The sequence below is a fragment of the Sebastes fasciatus genome, chromosome 18 (assembly GCF_043250625.1).
Source record: "Sebastes fasciatus isolate fSebFas1 chromosome 18, fSebFas1.pri, whole genome shotgun sequence".
NCBI classification, from domain to species: Eukaryota; Metazoa; Chordata; class Actinopteri; order Perciformes; family Sebastidae; genus Sebastes; species Sebastes fasciatus.
The window spans coordinates 27,389,885-27,405,908 of record NC_133812.1 but is presented as its reverse complement, the minus strand read 5'-3'; the positions used below and the strand labels follow the sequence as shown (position 1 = coordinate 27,405,908).

The following is a 16,024-nucleotide window of genomic DNA, read 5'->3' as shown; positions in this document are numbered from 1 at the left end:
TAACTGTATTTCCACAATCTTTTATTTTGTCTGAACATCTGTCATGTATTCATCAGTTTTCGAGAAACAATGGAGGGACATAAAGTGAGAGTGAGTATCTGCACCTTTTTCAACAAAATCTTTCACTTACAAACGTCATAAATATACTTGTGATGGACCTGTTCTGTTTGTTTCCTCATTTGATGATATCCTGATTAACTTCCCAGTTGTTGAGTGACATCTGGTCATAACATGGGAAGTTTCTATAAGATGACTCTAATGTAACGTCTCCTTCTCTGAGCAGAGACAGATCCAGCGTTCTGCAGTATGTGAAGGACTACAAACCTCAGACTGAAGGCCAGCTGCTCAGGATTCTTCTTTACGGACCGGTTGGAGCTGGAAAGTCCAGTTTCATCAACTCTGTCCAAAGTATCTTACATGGCCGAATGTACGCACAAGCTTTGGCGGCCAACACCTTTGGCGACTCTTTCACCAAAAAGGTATGAGGAACTTTTGATTGTGTTGATAAAGAAAACATCCCAAAACTTTGCAAACTTTTATTTGTATTTATTTTACTACTTTTTAGCCAAAGGTTACAAAGTGAGAGGTTTCTGCCTTTGCAGTGGAAGAGAAATAAAGTGTTATAACAAAACTCCATAAGAACAGCAGCTTAAAGTCACTTCAAAGTAAACAATGTTTGGACTATATATATATATATATATATATATATATATATAGTTTAGACAAAGGGAAATAAAACTATGGATAAATGAGATTGCATTATTTTAAAACAACAGCAGGTGATAGGTGGCTCATCATTTATTGCCTTAGCTTTTAAGACTTAATCATTCATTTTCATAATATTTCTATCTCTTGTGCCTATTTATTCTACTGACCTTTATTTATTTGAACATTTTATTGTTTATTGTTGTTTTGCAATATTCTATTGATGTTGATTTTTGTGTTGTTTTTTGTCTCTGCTGTTTTAATCTTGCACTATGAATCACTTTGGGCTGCAATAAAGTTGACAGAAACAGAAAGTTGTAAAGCTACAATATTCTGCAACCATTGTGGTTAAGGTTGAGTTCAGTCAACTGAAACTGCCTCTTCTTCTCAGTAAGTAAAGGTCATGAGAAATGTTCCAAATTCTTAACTTACTTACTTTAAGTACTAGAGCAGTGCCCGTTCGAAGCGCGTTCTCGTTCTGAGCGGTCAAATTGCTTGGCTTCCGGGAGTGCTGCAAAGATAAATGTTACCAACGGAAACACTGAATCTAACACAGTTTACTATATGCTAGCTCGGTATTGATGCGTTTATTTTTACTCAGCGATAATATTTGCTGCACTTTTCTCTATATTTGCTTTATAGTACACAACCTACAAGATCCCAAAAATGGGCCCAGAGCCCTTTTACCCTTTTGTCTTCAATGACATCAGGGGCCTGCATCCACACAAAGGTGTCCTTGTGAATGACGTCAAACTGGCTATGATGGGACATGTGAAGGAAGGTTACATGGTACAATTACTGCAAACTTTGCAGATTTTTTTTTCCACGCAAATTTTATTATCATTTATTTATAGTGCATTTATTGTGCTTTAACTCGATTTTAACTTGTTTTCCAGTTCAGTCCTGAATCAACGTTGACGGACCTTAGGCCTAATGCTTTCTACAACGAACATCAGACTGACAACGACAAAGTGCACATTCTGGTTTGTGTTGTTCCTGCAAACACAGGTTCTCAAGTGATAGAGAAAACTGTGCAGAAGATTCGGGAGATCAGGGAGGAAGCCACTGAACTGGGTGAGCACAAATCTCTCTTTATAGACCTCTTTTCTGTTAGTAACCATGATGAGGTATTTTGTGGGTGGGGCGTTAAAGGGACTATTTGTAACTTTCAGAAATGCTTGTTAACAGCGACACGTGTGGCCGTTAAATCAACGAAAGTCAGCGTCGGGCTTGCGCTTGCTCGGGCATCGCTCAAAACAGTGAGGCGACACACGTCAGCTAAAACCACAATATCACTCTATATTTCAGCTGCTTGGCAGTAATGTTAGCTGACCAGACGAAGGTCTCTCCATGAATCACTGCTGATCCTAGTGTTGGCTTTTCCTGCTGAAGCAAAAGCGGGTCGGTGCCGGGGCTGAAGCAGGAAGAGAAACGTTATCGCCTCCCTCTCTGAACACGTTAGTTAACGCTGGCTAGCAAGTATTGTTGGCTTATTTATTTAATCTGAAGAAAATACTAGTTTCTCTCAGTATGTGCTGTCACTCACTCTCCAGGATCACAAGTGTTAGTTGAGAAAGTTAACATTAACCAACGGGACCAGATTAGCCGACCCCTACGCCGCTGGAGAACTTTGTTCGGCTCATTTTCTGTGTTTCATGACAGCATGGCGGAATTTGCAAGCTAAGCTAGCTAAGTAGCCAGCCGTCCGCCCAGCGGGTTGGTGGCCAACGGCAGCGCTGTAAAGATAAATTGAAGTCGTATAAATCTTTGGATGCCTGTAGTTAACTATCCTTCAGTAAAGTCAGTCAAAAAGAGAGTCGTACAATATCGGCAAAGCGTTTCAGAGATGGAGAGAAAAGGTTGCTAATCGCAGTTGTGAGCTATCGGCTGCGGTTAGCAGAAGGCTAAATATTAGCAACATTTACTCTCCATATCGATATTGTAGATATTGTAGCTCACTAGAGCCTCGAATCACAGTTTGTCATCTCAGATGTCTGTGATATCTGGATTCTGGCGCCCAACAACACAGCAAGATGACATTTTAGATGTGTAACTTTAGCCCATTGCTAGTGTTAGCCTCCAGTCTTTCCTTTGTTTCGCCTCCAGCTAACACCGTGATGTCATCATGACATTGACATAAAAATGATCTATTCTCGGGTCTATTATTCAGCTGTGGTCCGTTTGTATACATGTCAGGTACGGGACTCAGTAGTTTTCTGCCTTTTGTCCTGACAGGGATTCCTCAAGTGGCCATTCTCACCAGGATTGACGAAGCTTGTCCTGAAATCAAAGATGATTTAAAGAATGTCTACAAGATCAAGTACCTGAAGGGAAAGGTATGTTTAATTCATAATATTATGAATTTGCACAGAAATGGACTCAGTTGAAAATGAGCACTATCCAACTTATTCTTCCTTTCCGGGGTCCTGGCCAATTCAAATACACGGAACACAAAGTTCCTGTTGTAGGATTACTGCTGTTGTATACAGATCATAGACTGTTGGCTATAGAGCTCAACAGTGAGGTTCAGGAAGTGAAAATCCCATTCATATTCTGAATCGTGGATTTGATTATTAGCCATAATGTCGTAACCATCCAAGGTAGACTAACCACGAGCTACGAGATTGTGAAACGACGGTTGGTATTTGCTCCTGTAGAAGCCACAAGTCTGTGTGATATCAACCTTGTTTTAAGGAAAACATGTTTTATTAGCCATGTCATGGAGAAATACTACACTACCCACAATCCTAAGTGTAACAGCAAAGTCTCTGATTTGTGGAGCTTGCTGTTACCATGTAAATGTTTACCGCACCCACGAACAGCTAGTGAGGGTACGTGCTCGTACATTATTCTTCGTGGTCTGCTCCCAGGTTTCAAACCGTGCCATCATGGCGACTCGTTTGGAAACTTTCTCTGATATTACGAAAATAGAGATGCAGCCTCCCTCAGAAGAGCCACTGCCTGTGTCCTCTGTCTCAGTCCAACCGTCCAATCAGATCAGTGCAGTGAGTACAAAAGTCTTGATCGTTCTGAGCTGTAATTTGTGAACAGAAATGTTGTGATTTTTTAAAATATAGATGCAGCAGTTCAGTGCAGACACGGGTATTCCCATGAACTGCATCTTCCCTGTGAAGAACTACCATGAAGAAATCGACCTCAACAGTGACATTGACTCACTGATCCTGAGCTCAATGAAATCCATCATCAACTTCGGAGATGACTTCATCAAGTTTCACAAGAGTCAGTCTGACGCTTCAGTCGCATATGCTTGATTGTTGCATAAAAACGTATTTGATGCTGTCAAAATGATGATGTCAAAAAAATTGATTTTTCAGATGAAAATCAATGCTTGATGTGAAACAGCTTTTAATAAGCAGCAATTAAAATAAAGAAGGAAAAAAACTTTCAACTAGTCAGTTAATCTCCTTCTTTAGCACTGTGTGGGTGTGGTTTGATCAGATTTAAATGACATATGACATGAAATATGTGACATCATCTTTTTCCAACTGAGTCCCACCCACTTCAAATCAGTGAGGAGAGCACAGATAACAAATAAAGTCTCTCATGAATAAACCAACCCGGTCTCACAGGGAGGCGCATAAATACCACGACATTACACAGACGTTTGGCATGTTATTAGGCCTTTTCGCAACGTCCGCAGTTAGGTTTAGGCAAGAAAACCACTTAGTTAGGGTGAGGGAAAACGTCATGGTTTGGTTTAAAATAAGAACGTAGACTAGGTAAAACACATACGGAAACAACGTAACACAACCACAGAAAATGCGTCACAAACGTAAAAAAAAAACAGCGTTAAATCCTCACGACAAACGTCACTAACGTAACTTACAAAACAAAACACCGGTCAACAACGGTCTCCTGGTTAAAAGTCCTGTGTTTGTTGGACCCACCCACCATCAATGTCTTTCTCACTTTTTATACTACGTCACTAACTCTTACCGTAGCATTTATACACAAAGGCGTTTACATTGCAGTCAGTAGAGGATACACGGCGTACAAATGGCACACGGAAATCAAGAAAGGCTGATTATTGCACGCTAAACGCTTTGCGCATTATCATGGCATTTATACGCTTTTCCGTGTGAACGGGCTGAACTAACTGAAACTGTTCTAACTTTGTGTGCTCATGTAAAATTCCATCATTTATAATTAGAAGCTGATTTAGAAAATATGTTTTCAGGGCCTTTAATTTGCTGTACAAATCCCTCAATCCAACAGACAGTGTTGAAACACAATAAATCTGCTTTTTGAACGTTCAGCACGATGTCATCACTATTATTAACACCATTAAAATGTAATATGAACATGTTAAGTGACATCTGAAAGTCAAACCATTGGAGTCCAAGTCTTTCTGGGAAAAAAAAACATTTAATTTATTTGACACAAAGTAGTACAGAGTATTTCTGTAACCATGGCATGTTTTGTTGACGTATTTACATGGTATGAGAGATTAGTCATTAATATAAGAATAAACTGTTTTTATTTCATTACATAATTAAACTCAAAGTGCTTTACATTTAAAGACAAAATATAAAATAATTGATTTTAAACATAACATATCAGCATAAACAACATAAATATAAGAATACAGTAGTATACACAAGCATACACCCAACCAACCAAAATATCAGCACAATCAAATAGAAACCCGTGCACATACGCACACAGTTCTAATGATGTGTGATCAGTAACCTCAATAAACTGAACCAAAGCACAGGAAGCACACCCCACGTTTCACACTTCACGAGTTCCTGTGCTCGCTCTGTAAGTTCAACATCCTGTTTACTCTTGTGGTCCTGACCATTTTCCATTAAATCACATGACAGAGAATAAACTGAAAAGATATGCAGACTTAACAGTTATTAGGTACACTTATATTAATACGATCCAATAAGTAAGTAAGTCAAATACATATAGAACATTTCTCGATCAGAAGAGAGAATGTGCCTCACAATAAAATACAAAAGCAAGAAATAGAGTCACAATATAGAAATAATAAATACAATTGAAATAAAATAAATAAAAAGTCAAACTAATCCAAGTCAGGAGGGTCTTGAGCATCAATACATCAGCCCTGCAACAATTCCTATGTTTTTATAAAGTTATAAATGCTCAATTTTCTTGACGGTGTCTGATAAGTGTTGATTTAATTTTATAGTCATTCTGGAGGCTGTAGTTTATGTAAGGGATAATGCCCGACGAGGTGTCCATTATCAGGAACTAATGGACGACATTGAGGCACGCAGGTCACTGAGGACAACTTAAAGGGCATTATCTCGCTTATATGTCACTTGCCAAAAAAAAAATGTAGACCATTGATTTATATTTTTATGCATTTTGCAACCAAAATCTAAAGTTGTTCAAAATCCATTCACTCCGTTTCCCTGGTAACACCTGAGGGTTACATTACCTGGAACAATCATTACCATCCCATAAGGTTCCTATGGAATGGAAACGTTGTTGAGAGTTAGGGGTAGTAATGTCAATGAATGTCATGGGTCCACCAGACCCACTAACATTTGGGTGAATAACAAAAATACGAATACCACAATGGGGTTAAACAGATCAGCTCTTTGATTCACTGTCAAAAATCATGAACTGAGGGATTGAAAGATTCTTATTTATTTCCCAGCAGTGAGGCCTCAATGTGGATTGTAAGAAAGTTTAGTGGTGAAAACAATAAATGTCACACTGTGGGGCTGTTTGAAGAGTCAGGAGAAAGTTTCAATCTTCAAAAAGGAAACCGTTCAGACGAAACTGACACCCGCCTGAGAATTTAACAGATGTAAAGTGTGGTCTGTGCTACTGAGGAACTGTTGATGTGAGGACGTGAGTCATGTATTTGACCAAAATGAGATTGAACAGATGAGTAAAATGTTGTAACATAGCTAACGGGTCATTGTTGTGAAAGAATCCCTGACAGGGCGATGCTGCACCCCGACGCAGAGCGTGGATTCTTTCACAACAAGTCAACTTAAGTCATGTATTTGACCAAAGTGAGATTGAACAGATGAGTAAAATGTTGTAACATAGCTAACGGGTCATTGTTGTGAAAGAATAATCACTAGATGTACATTATTCCACTTATTACAGAGCTACTTACTTAATAAATCAATAATTTGACACATAAATGCACCACCAGAGTCCGACATCAGACCTGCTCCCATAGCAACGGTCTACTATAAAGAAATAGTGTTATTAGTAATTAACACTGAAATAATATTCACTTACTTTATGCTTTTTTCACCAAGGTGCTTTAAAGATAGAAGCAAACAATGGAGGCAAATAAACTGGGGGTGAGCAAGTTTGAACCTTCAATATGAGCTTTTTCATCATCTTTCCCATTACAAAATAACTTGCTCTGATGGACTTTTCCTGTTCCTTACTTTCTCTTTTGGGAATGTCCTGATGAACTTCCCAATTGTCTGTGACATCTGAGTATCAAACACAGACTTTTAAGTTTAAACTAAAGTCTTACAGTAAGTCTGTAATGTAATGTTTCCTTTCTCTGAGCAGAGCCAATGAGAGTGATCTGCAGCAAGTGAATGTCTATACAGGATTCTTCCTCACGGGTCGGTTGGCGCTGGAAAGTCCAGTTTCATCAACTCTGTTCCTCAACAGTGTCTACAAGGCAGAATGTGCGCCCAGGCTATGGTGGACAACAACACCAAAGAGGTATGAAGAACATTTCATTGTGTTGATTAAGTAATACATCATCCTAAATTCATTATGTGGCTCGTGTGAAACTTTGCTGAGTTCCTCCTAGGATTATTACAGTACTGTACTGATGATAAAAATAATTAAAGATGCGAGCAGTGATGACGGGCCCTCGCACCTTCTCGTGCGTCGAGGGGTACTGGCGGGAAGCCGATCGACACGACCAGGAACAATGAAACCGGTACTCTGATGAGCGCAATGACGCCTGCCATAATACTCTACGACAAACGGTTCACGAGTTATGAAAGGGGACTCTGGTAACGTCTTGGGGCGGGGTTATGAGTGTATATTTGCATGTAAATGTCCTCAGGACTGGACCACCATCATACCTGAGAAATCTGGTGCAGATCGGACTATGAACAGTTGAGTTACAACAACTTCCTGTTTCATGGCAAATGGCTCAAAATGGCCGCCACACCACGGTCAGGTCGTTCAGTGAAAACTCACTATTTGAAAACATTTTCATCTTTAAGCTCTTAAGATGGTCCTGACCAAATTTCAAGTTGATCTGATTAAATCTGTAGGAGGAGTTTGTTAAAGTACACGGCCTATAGAACGCTAAAAATGGGCGAAAATCACACATTAAATTAAAAATGGCTGACTTCCTGTTGAGTTTTGGGCATACCTCCAAGAGGCTTTTTTGTGCGTCGCCACATGTTATATCTGTCTGCCAAATTTCATACATGTAGGTGAAACTGTAGGGAGGGGCTCAATTTTTCAATAGGGCCTTCGCTGGCCCGACGCTGTCAGTGCTCGGGCCCTAATAATAATATAGCACTTTTCAGTCAAGGAGTACTAAGTACTGTCCAGAGGTTTTTTATCTTTATTTCAGCAGAAGGGAAATTCAGCATAACACAGGATTCTATGAGTACACTGGCATAAAGACGGTAAACAAAAACATACAGATTTACAGTATCTACTCATCAACATGAACCTTTTTTCCTCTCTATCTACAGAACCCATTTATCATATATTAGACTACATTGTGTTATCTAATGTGATAATATAGGCAACATTTACAAAGGGATTAGAAACTTGTGAAGACTGAAATGTGTATTTCACTCACACTCCACCATCCCAGCAAAGATTTGCTTAATATAGTAGACCTACTAAAGTTTATCATAAAATTAGTTTATATTTCATTTAGTTTGCTAATTACTTGATAATGTAATGAACTGGGGCTGTTGTACAAGTGTAGCCTACCTAATAAACTTACAAAGAAGCACTATATTCAGTGAACAACAGTGAACTCCTGGGCCAAAGACAACTGCCTCTTACACTTTCACCTGCTAAAATAATTCACTTGTCAATAATTCACCAGTGCACCTTGAATGGTGACGTAACATCAAAATGAATCGTTATATACTGTCATAAACCAGTCAGGAGGGTCAGTTGGTAAACAGATATTATAGTTTACCTTATTACTGCTCTATTCCCAGTCAGGAAGTCTGGACGTTCGGTTCTATCACCAGCACATTCATGTGAACGTTAAAGTCAGCTGATACTGTCATTCATATTTTTTATTTCATTCATTATTTAAGCTTTATAAACGTTCTCTTGTCAATTTCTCAACTTGTACATAATTTGTTGTTGTCAAATCTGCATTTCTCGGAGCAATACGGAGCTGGAGAGCAGAGTCCTGCACAGGTCCAGTTTTGCAAATCAACACCCAACTGGAAGTAACAAAGATTGCATGCTGTGGACGATGAATGTCAGTTGGGTGTTGTGAATGATGAATGGTCGACAATTGATTATCAGAGTAACACTGTTTCAAATCAATTGACAATTTATCACTCTATTTTTCAGTTCACATGCATGTACACTTAATCACTTCCAATATTAATTTGTAAGCATTTTCATCACTTACCCTTTTTTTCCAATTATTTTTGTGTTACTTCCATCCTTGAGGCCACTTTCTTAATGATAAATGGTTTTGTTCTGTGAAAGATGAAAGAAAGACGGGGAAAATGATGAAACATGGTTCTGTTTTCATCATATCACAACTGTTTTAATCAAATCGGCTTTAAATGAATCAAATCACTTCATAATTTACCACTCAGTCAATTCACATGAATCACCTCCATTTTTATCAATTAATTTTTGTTCCTTCCCTCCCCGCATAGCCCAAACCATCGCAAAGCTCAGTACCGGAACCAACCCGTTACCCACAGTTATCTCCAAGTCAAATCCGGACCAGTGAGTAAACACACGGGCTGCTACACAGTCATTCACTTTAAAGGTATAATATGCAGCATTTTCCTAAAAAAAATTATAGAATATACTGTATATGTATATACTAAAATAATCAATAAATTGAAAAGTTGAAACTAAAATAAAATAAGAAATAATCGAAGATTCAAAACTGTTATAACTTGCATCTAAAGTGTAAGCGGAAGGATCTCTGGGCCTCCCAAAGGAAATTATTGATCAATTAATAATCAGAAGAATCTGAGTAAAACTGTCATCAAGCAGGTTTATTAAAAGTAAAGACAAAATACTATAAAACTCAAGAACCAAATGAATCAATTTCTTTGGAAAGTTATAGTGAGATTGCGGATGCTACACAATGCATCGCAAGGACTGAGTAACTCTTAGCCCACTGGAATAAATAGTTAATATAGTAATAGTTTGATTAAAGTTTTGAATAAATTCTCAAATTTTGATTTAAAATCTAAAAACGTGTCCTAGATTAACTTTAATTAGTTAGGATTACAACACAGTTTGTAAATCTATTCTCAGATATTTAATCAAATTCTAAATTATTAATTCAATAATACAGCCCCTCTACTTTAATAATAACAAAGTGTATAAAACCAAGCAATGCCCACTGACACTCTCAAGCCTAATCCTGCCTACAGACTATAGCCTAAAGTCTAATCTGTGAATGTGACTCACCCAAGAGTTTAAGCAAGCTAAAACACTCATTTAGAGTACAGATGAATTCATTAAAACGATTGAACCACTCCTGTGTATGGCTCTAAATCTTTTTCCATTTTAAAGGAAGTATTTTTGCTAAATGCAAAATACTCAATGAGTTTATAAAGTCGTATATGAACAAAGACAAGAGTAAACTTTAAATGACCAGTTCCTGATAAAAAACCCAGGATCTATGTTCCTCAAAATCTGATTAAAATTAAGTGACCCATAAAAAAACGTGAGCGATTACAGCTGAGAGTATCTTGAGCACCATAAAAACATTTCATGTTGTTCCTGTGGGAGAAGAATCATTCAAATTCTCAAGCAAAATGGCGTGATAAAACCATATTTTAAAGGTAATCTGGTAAAATATCGTCATGAATCAAATTGTTATATAAAAACAAGGCAAAAGTGAGCATGGCTCACATACCCCCGGTCACCGCTGGACCCCTACTAAAGTAGGGCCAAAGATTTTGCCCTTTTGGAACTAATGGAATTAATTTGCATTAGCTAATTAACTAATGACCACCCTGGACTTCTAACCCCCAAAAGGCACAACCGTACCACACTGTCAACCATCATACCGAATTTGAAGTTCCTAAGTTAAATAGTTTCCGAGTTCTGCTCCGAAAACGTAAGTGTGACACGCGAATGGACGGACAGAAGGACGGACACGCGGAGCACTATATACCCCCGACTACGTTGTCGCGGGGGTATAAAAAGTATCTATGCATGATCAAGGATATATACATAAGGTAGTTAAAGCAAAAGTTCTTAAAGCAGATAATTTCCCCTGTAACTGTATCAGATAATGAGATCATTTATTTAGGCAATCAGCCTGATATAAAAGAGAACTTTGCTTTATAGCCAAAGGGCTTGCTGCTGGTAGTGTTGCTGCTCTAACCCGTTAACAGGGACGCCGAAATAAAAAACAACAGGTAACGCAGCCGCCTTGCGCTGCTGACGTTCCCTGTGTGGATGAGGATTAAGACTTCAAAAAAGTGGACTCGTGCACCTTTAAAGGATGTTTGGATCTTTAAACTGGTAACAGTTCAGAAAAAGAGTGACTGGTCCGATGAAAATGAAAATGTTAAGAGTTGCCTGAAGAAAGTGGGATGGACTTCTGTGAAATCACATTCCACTAATATAAAATGATCAACAGGAATGGGAGGATAACTTAATATTTAACTTACTTTATTACAGGTGACAGCTGATTTTTCCACAGACATGTATTCCTCGTTTCACTTTCTTCCAGTACAACAACAGGTATGAGTTTTTCTATGACATTTTAAAGTTTTACCTTTTACAGAATACAATGAGGAGAACATAATCATTTTAAAAATAGTGAACTGGACAAGATGAATGCTTTCATAAAGCCATTGTGTTTAAGTTAAAGTTCTACTTAGAGTAAAGTTTGGTTAAATTTTAGTTTAGTTTCACTCAGTATGACAGACTAACAGTTCAAATCATATTAAACATGTTTTACATAATTAATCTGAAAAATCACAGAGGTGGAAACATGTTTCACTTTTTATCAAAATGCTAATAGCATAAAGGAATTTGACTAATATCTATCTTTAAATCTTCAACTTCAACACATTTTCAATATACATGTATGTGTTTTTCCATTTCAATTTAATAATGTGTTGAATGACGTGTGAGTTTTGGGGTATAGAAATAAATACAAACACAGTAAAACACACAAAAACTCTTTTTACTAAGTCAATATCAATATTAATAATACTTAGTGAGTAGAGTAACTAATAAATGTGACACTGTAATGTAATATAATCTTGAAATATTAATTTACTTTATGACTTTCCCACTGAGGTGGTCAGTCAACTTAACAATTTATTCAAATGTGAGCTCAGTTTTATGTAATCATTTTACTCTGCAGCCAAGGGACAAGAATCTTCTGCTCATAAAACACCTTCTGCTCCTCAACCACTTTTTGCTCCTAAACCATCTCGAAGTAAGTTTGTTTTTGTAAATTATGGTTATCATTCAAAAAACTTTCCACAGTTGTTGTAAGATTTTTGTCTTATATGCACATGTATCATTGTCAGCTTTCAAAGAACCATGGAGGATAATAGAATGGAGGTGAGTGTTTCTGCATCCTGAAAGTGAATTTCATTACTGTTAGTACTCTCGAATTACTAATGCATGCTCGCTTAATTCAATTCATCCGCAAGAATTTCTAATTTGTGTGCAAAAATTACTACTTTGTGCACTCAAATTAGCAAATTTGAATTACTTAATATAGGTTTTGAATTAATAATTTCTGTGCACAATAGGGATGTCAACGGGTAAAACTGCAGTCTGTTACTTTGAGCAAATATGATAACAAGTTTTTTAAATAGCAAAAGATTCATGGCTTTTATTATTTGCAAAGTCAGGGGGTGTAGTCTGGATTTTAAGCTTTTAAACTGACTTCTTAATGCTAAGAAACTCAATCGCAGACATGTTTTGCCACGTATGCTGCGACTTTACATTAAAAGACTCGCCAGTGTGATGCGAAAATGTGGTGCGTGAATACAGAAAATCCTCTTGCAAATTTTCTGCATGACAACTATGCACACCGGGTACGGTGCAGATTATCCGCGTTTCAATGTTCCAATTTCGGAAAAAAACAACTAGAATTACGCCTCAGGTTTGTATGACTCCACCAAGTCAAGTTGCAGTTAACATCCATGTCTGTCCGAAATGTCACCACTTCAATCACAACCGTTTATCTACATGTGTGGGGACGTACGGGGGGTGCCACATGGATATAACGCACTGTTATTGGTTGACGTCGTCTAGGACATGGCTCCGGGAGAGAGAGCCAGAAGGGAGCTAGAGGAATAAAACCTGCGACCGTGAGTCCCATTTTGGAGCTTTTTACCGGCAGCAGGAGAGCTCCGAGATAATTTGTATTTTTTAAACTTTGAACAGCAGCAACAGTGAGTGAACCGTCTGTGTGTCTGTTAGCACGTTAGCAGAGCAACTGTAGCAACAACAGTTCTGTGCATGTATTTACGCTTCAACAATGTTTACCAGTGGGCAACTGTGGTAAGGTCTGAGAAGTGAAGTCAATGCTGAAGTGCCTTGAACCTGCATTCTTTCTAACAGCCAGCAGGGGGCGACTCCTCTGATTGTATAGAAGTCTATGAGAAAATGAGCCTACTTCTCACTTTGATTTATTACCTCAGTAAACATTGTAAACATGAGTTTGTAGTCTCAATCGCTAGTTTCAAGTCTTCTTCAATACAGCATGATGTTCATTTCGTAAATTATGGTCCCATTTAGAGTTAAGTAGACCATAAAGCAGGGGATGCTTTAGGGCGGGGCTACCTTGTGATTTGCTACCACGGCGTTGTCCTGTCTGGGAGTTGTCCCTGTTTACGTCTTAGAACTTTAACCCTAGCCAAAATGCTGAACTTGAGGCTTCAAAACAGTAGTCCACAAACCAATGGATAACATCATGGTGACTACGTCCACTTCTTGTATACAGTCTGTGGCATTTACAAGCACACAACTTCTGCATGTCACTGCCCCAATATGAAGCCTTTGGCGAAGCCTTTAAGACATTGGATTGGTTCTGCTATGCAGGTTTTTTAAAACTCTATACTATTTTCCAATCAGTTTTAGCGACGAAACTAGGGAGATTGTCTTCAGTCTCTAGTTGTGCGAAGCATTTAGAGACTGACTTGTGAGTCAACCATCTTCATCGTATCCCAGCTGCTGGACGATCTCAAGCCATATATTGTCCTTTATTTGGTTATTGAGGTTGTCGTGTTTGTCGAACACGGTGTTGAGAAACCAAATTGATAGGATATAACCCCATTTTGGCAGCAAGCTAGTGTGACCTGGAGCTATGACATCAGTTAGAACAAAGGATTTAATAATCCTCCTGATAGCAATCTAAAATGATTTTTGGTTTATCAATAGTAATAATAGTAATTGATGAATGGGCCACCTTCCCGCACGTAGGTGGTACTGGCCGGACGCCGATTGACACAGTCGTGCAATCCGTGACGATCAGACACTGCATGCACGAGTTAACGTTATTTCCTGCTTGGAGTGCACGCAGTCCACTTCCTGTGTCCACTATGTGGCGCTAGACAACACATGCTAAACATCCATTATGTTGCTCATTATCAAGTGTAGACCACACAATGTAAATTTCATGTACATGGGATGATGTGTGTCACATAATGCTGACTTCCTGTTGCCAGGTGGCGCTATGACTATGAGTCAGTATTGCCATTTAGATGTTCTCAGGCCTGAACTGCTATGAACTAGGTCAAGTTTGGGGCAGAGTTGACCAAGTACAGTTGAGTTACAATAGTTTGTTGTTTAATGGCGAATCATGTAAATTATCCACCATGCCACGGCAACTCCAGTTTATGAAAGTTCAAATTCATAATAAGTTTTCATCACAAATGTCTTAAGATTGGAAAATGTACGACGACGTTACAACAACTTCCTGTTTCATGGCGAAAGAGGCTTTTTCGCTGCCACACCACTCGATTTTAATAACTTTTCATCACAAAGGTCTAAAGACTGGATGTGTTTTTAGTTAGATGCCTGAAATAAGGTCTGTGGCTAACACAAGCTGAAGAGATTTTTATATTTTGTTCTACGACATAAAATACATCAATAAATACCCCACTCGTGAATTTTGAAGCTTTTATGTGTATTAAAATAGTCAGTTGCTAACAAGTGGCTAAATGAGACGACTACATGCCATCACGCCAACTCGTCCATCTTTACAGCTTCGTTGTGTATACTCACGCTCATGTGACCGTGGTGTAGTGCGTTTATAGCCTAATGTTGGATTTTTACATTCTGAGATTGCATTCACACTTCAAAAATCAGTGTCAATTAAGGAAAATAAATGGGTCGATTTACCTGTTTTATGGCCCACCCCCCACCCCAAAAAAAAGACATACGTCGGCCCACCGGGAAAACGCCCGGTATCCCAGATGGCCAGTCCAGCCCTGGCTATGGCGCCTTATGCACAGGCTTACCGAGGCTGAAGCCCCGGCAGTGAAAATGTTGTTTTTGAAAGGCTAAACACCAATAGATATGTGCGATATGAGCAAATATGATTTAAAAAAGTTATTTTTATAAACGGTCGCTATATCGTGACAGTAGTACATGAAACAGGTAACCTGGAAAAAAAATATTTTCCTCTGGTGTCCTCCGGTGCTCCTAACGGCATCTGCAAGATTTCACAGACCGGAGGAAAACAAGCAGTAAGAGCTGATCTGAGGTCTGCTGTCCATCTGCCGTCTATGAGAGCCGGCTGTCAATCACTCTGAACTCCAACCAAACGGTCAAACTAGACAGCGCTGATCAAATATGAATCAATATTATGTTACGTTAATGCCTATTTCTCTCCTCAAGTGTTTTCAGAATTATCATGCAGTGCACGGTTTAGCTGTACAATGAGAAGGTTTGTGACCCGGCAGCCATGTTGTGATCTCTTGGGGAATACCAAGTACCGCTCACATCACCGAGATTTTTTAAAGCTTGAAAACAGAGCCATGAGGAGTCTAGTTTTCTCCCAGAACACTTGAAGAACAATATGCTGAAAGATCATTATGGAATTTTAGCCCAATGATGCCAAAAATATACTGCCTACTGAAGGTTTAAAGTCTGAAGCAATGCTTGTCTCTTTCTC

General features: G+C 38.5%; 2 protein-coding genes across 2 annotated transcripts in view; both read left to right on the top strand.

Moving 5' to 3' along the window:
* LOC141756082 (interferon-induced protein 44-like) overlaps positions 1-16,024 on the top strand; it is a 33,758-nt gene that overhangs the window by 641 nt on the left and 17,093 nt on the right. The gene's annotated exons all lie outside the window — the stretch shown is intronic.
* Positions 1-16,024, top strand: part of LOC141756088 (interferon-induced protein 44-like) — a 30,834-nt gene that overhangs the window by 10,347 nt on the left and 4,463 nt on the right. The window contains exons 6-10 of the mRNA XM_074615571.1: positions 1,692-1,779; positions 2,941-3,041; positions 7,345-7,398; positions 11,560-11,622; positions 12,254-12,328. Coding sequence (XP_074471672.1) covers positions 1,692-1,779; positions 2,941-3,041; positions 7,345-7,398; positions 11,560-11,622; positions 12,254-12,328 — 381 coding nt within the window. The remainder of the gene's footprint in view (positions 1-1,691; positions 1,780-2,940; positions 3,042-7,344; positions 7,399-11,559; positions 11,623-12,253; positions 12,329-16,024) is intronic.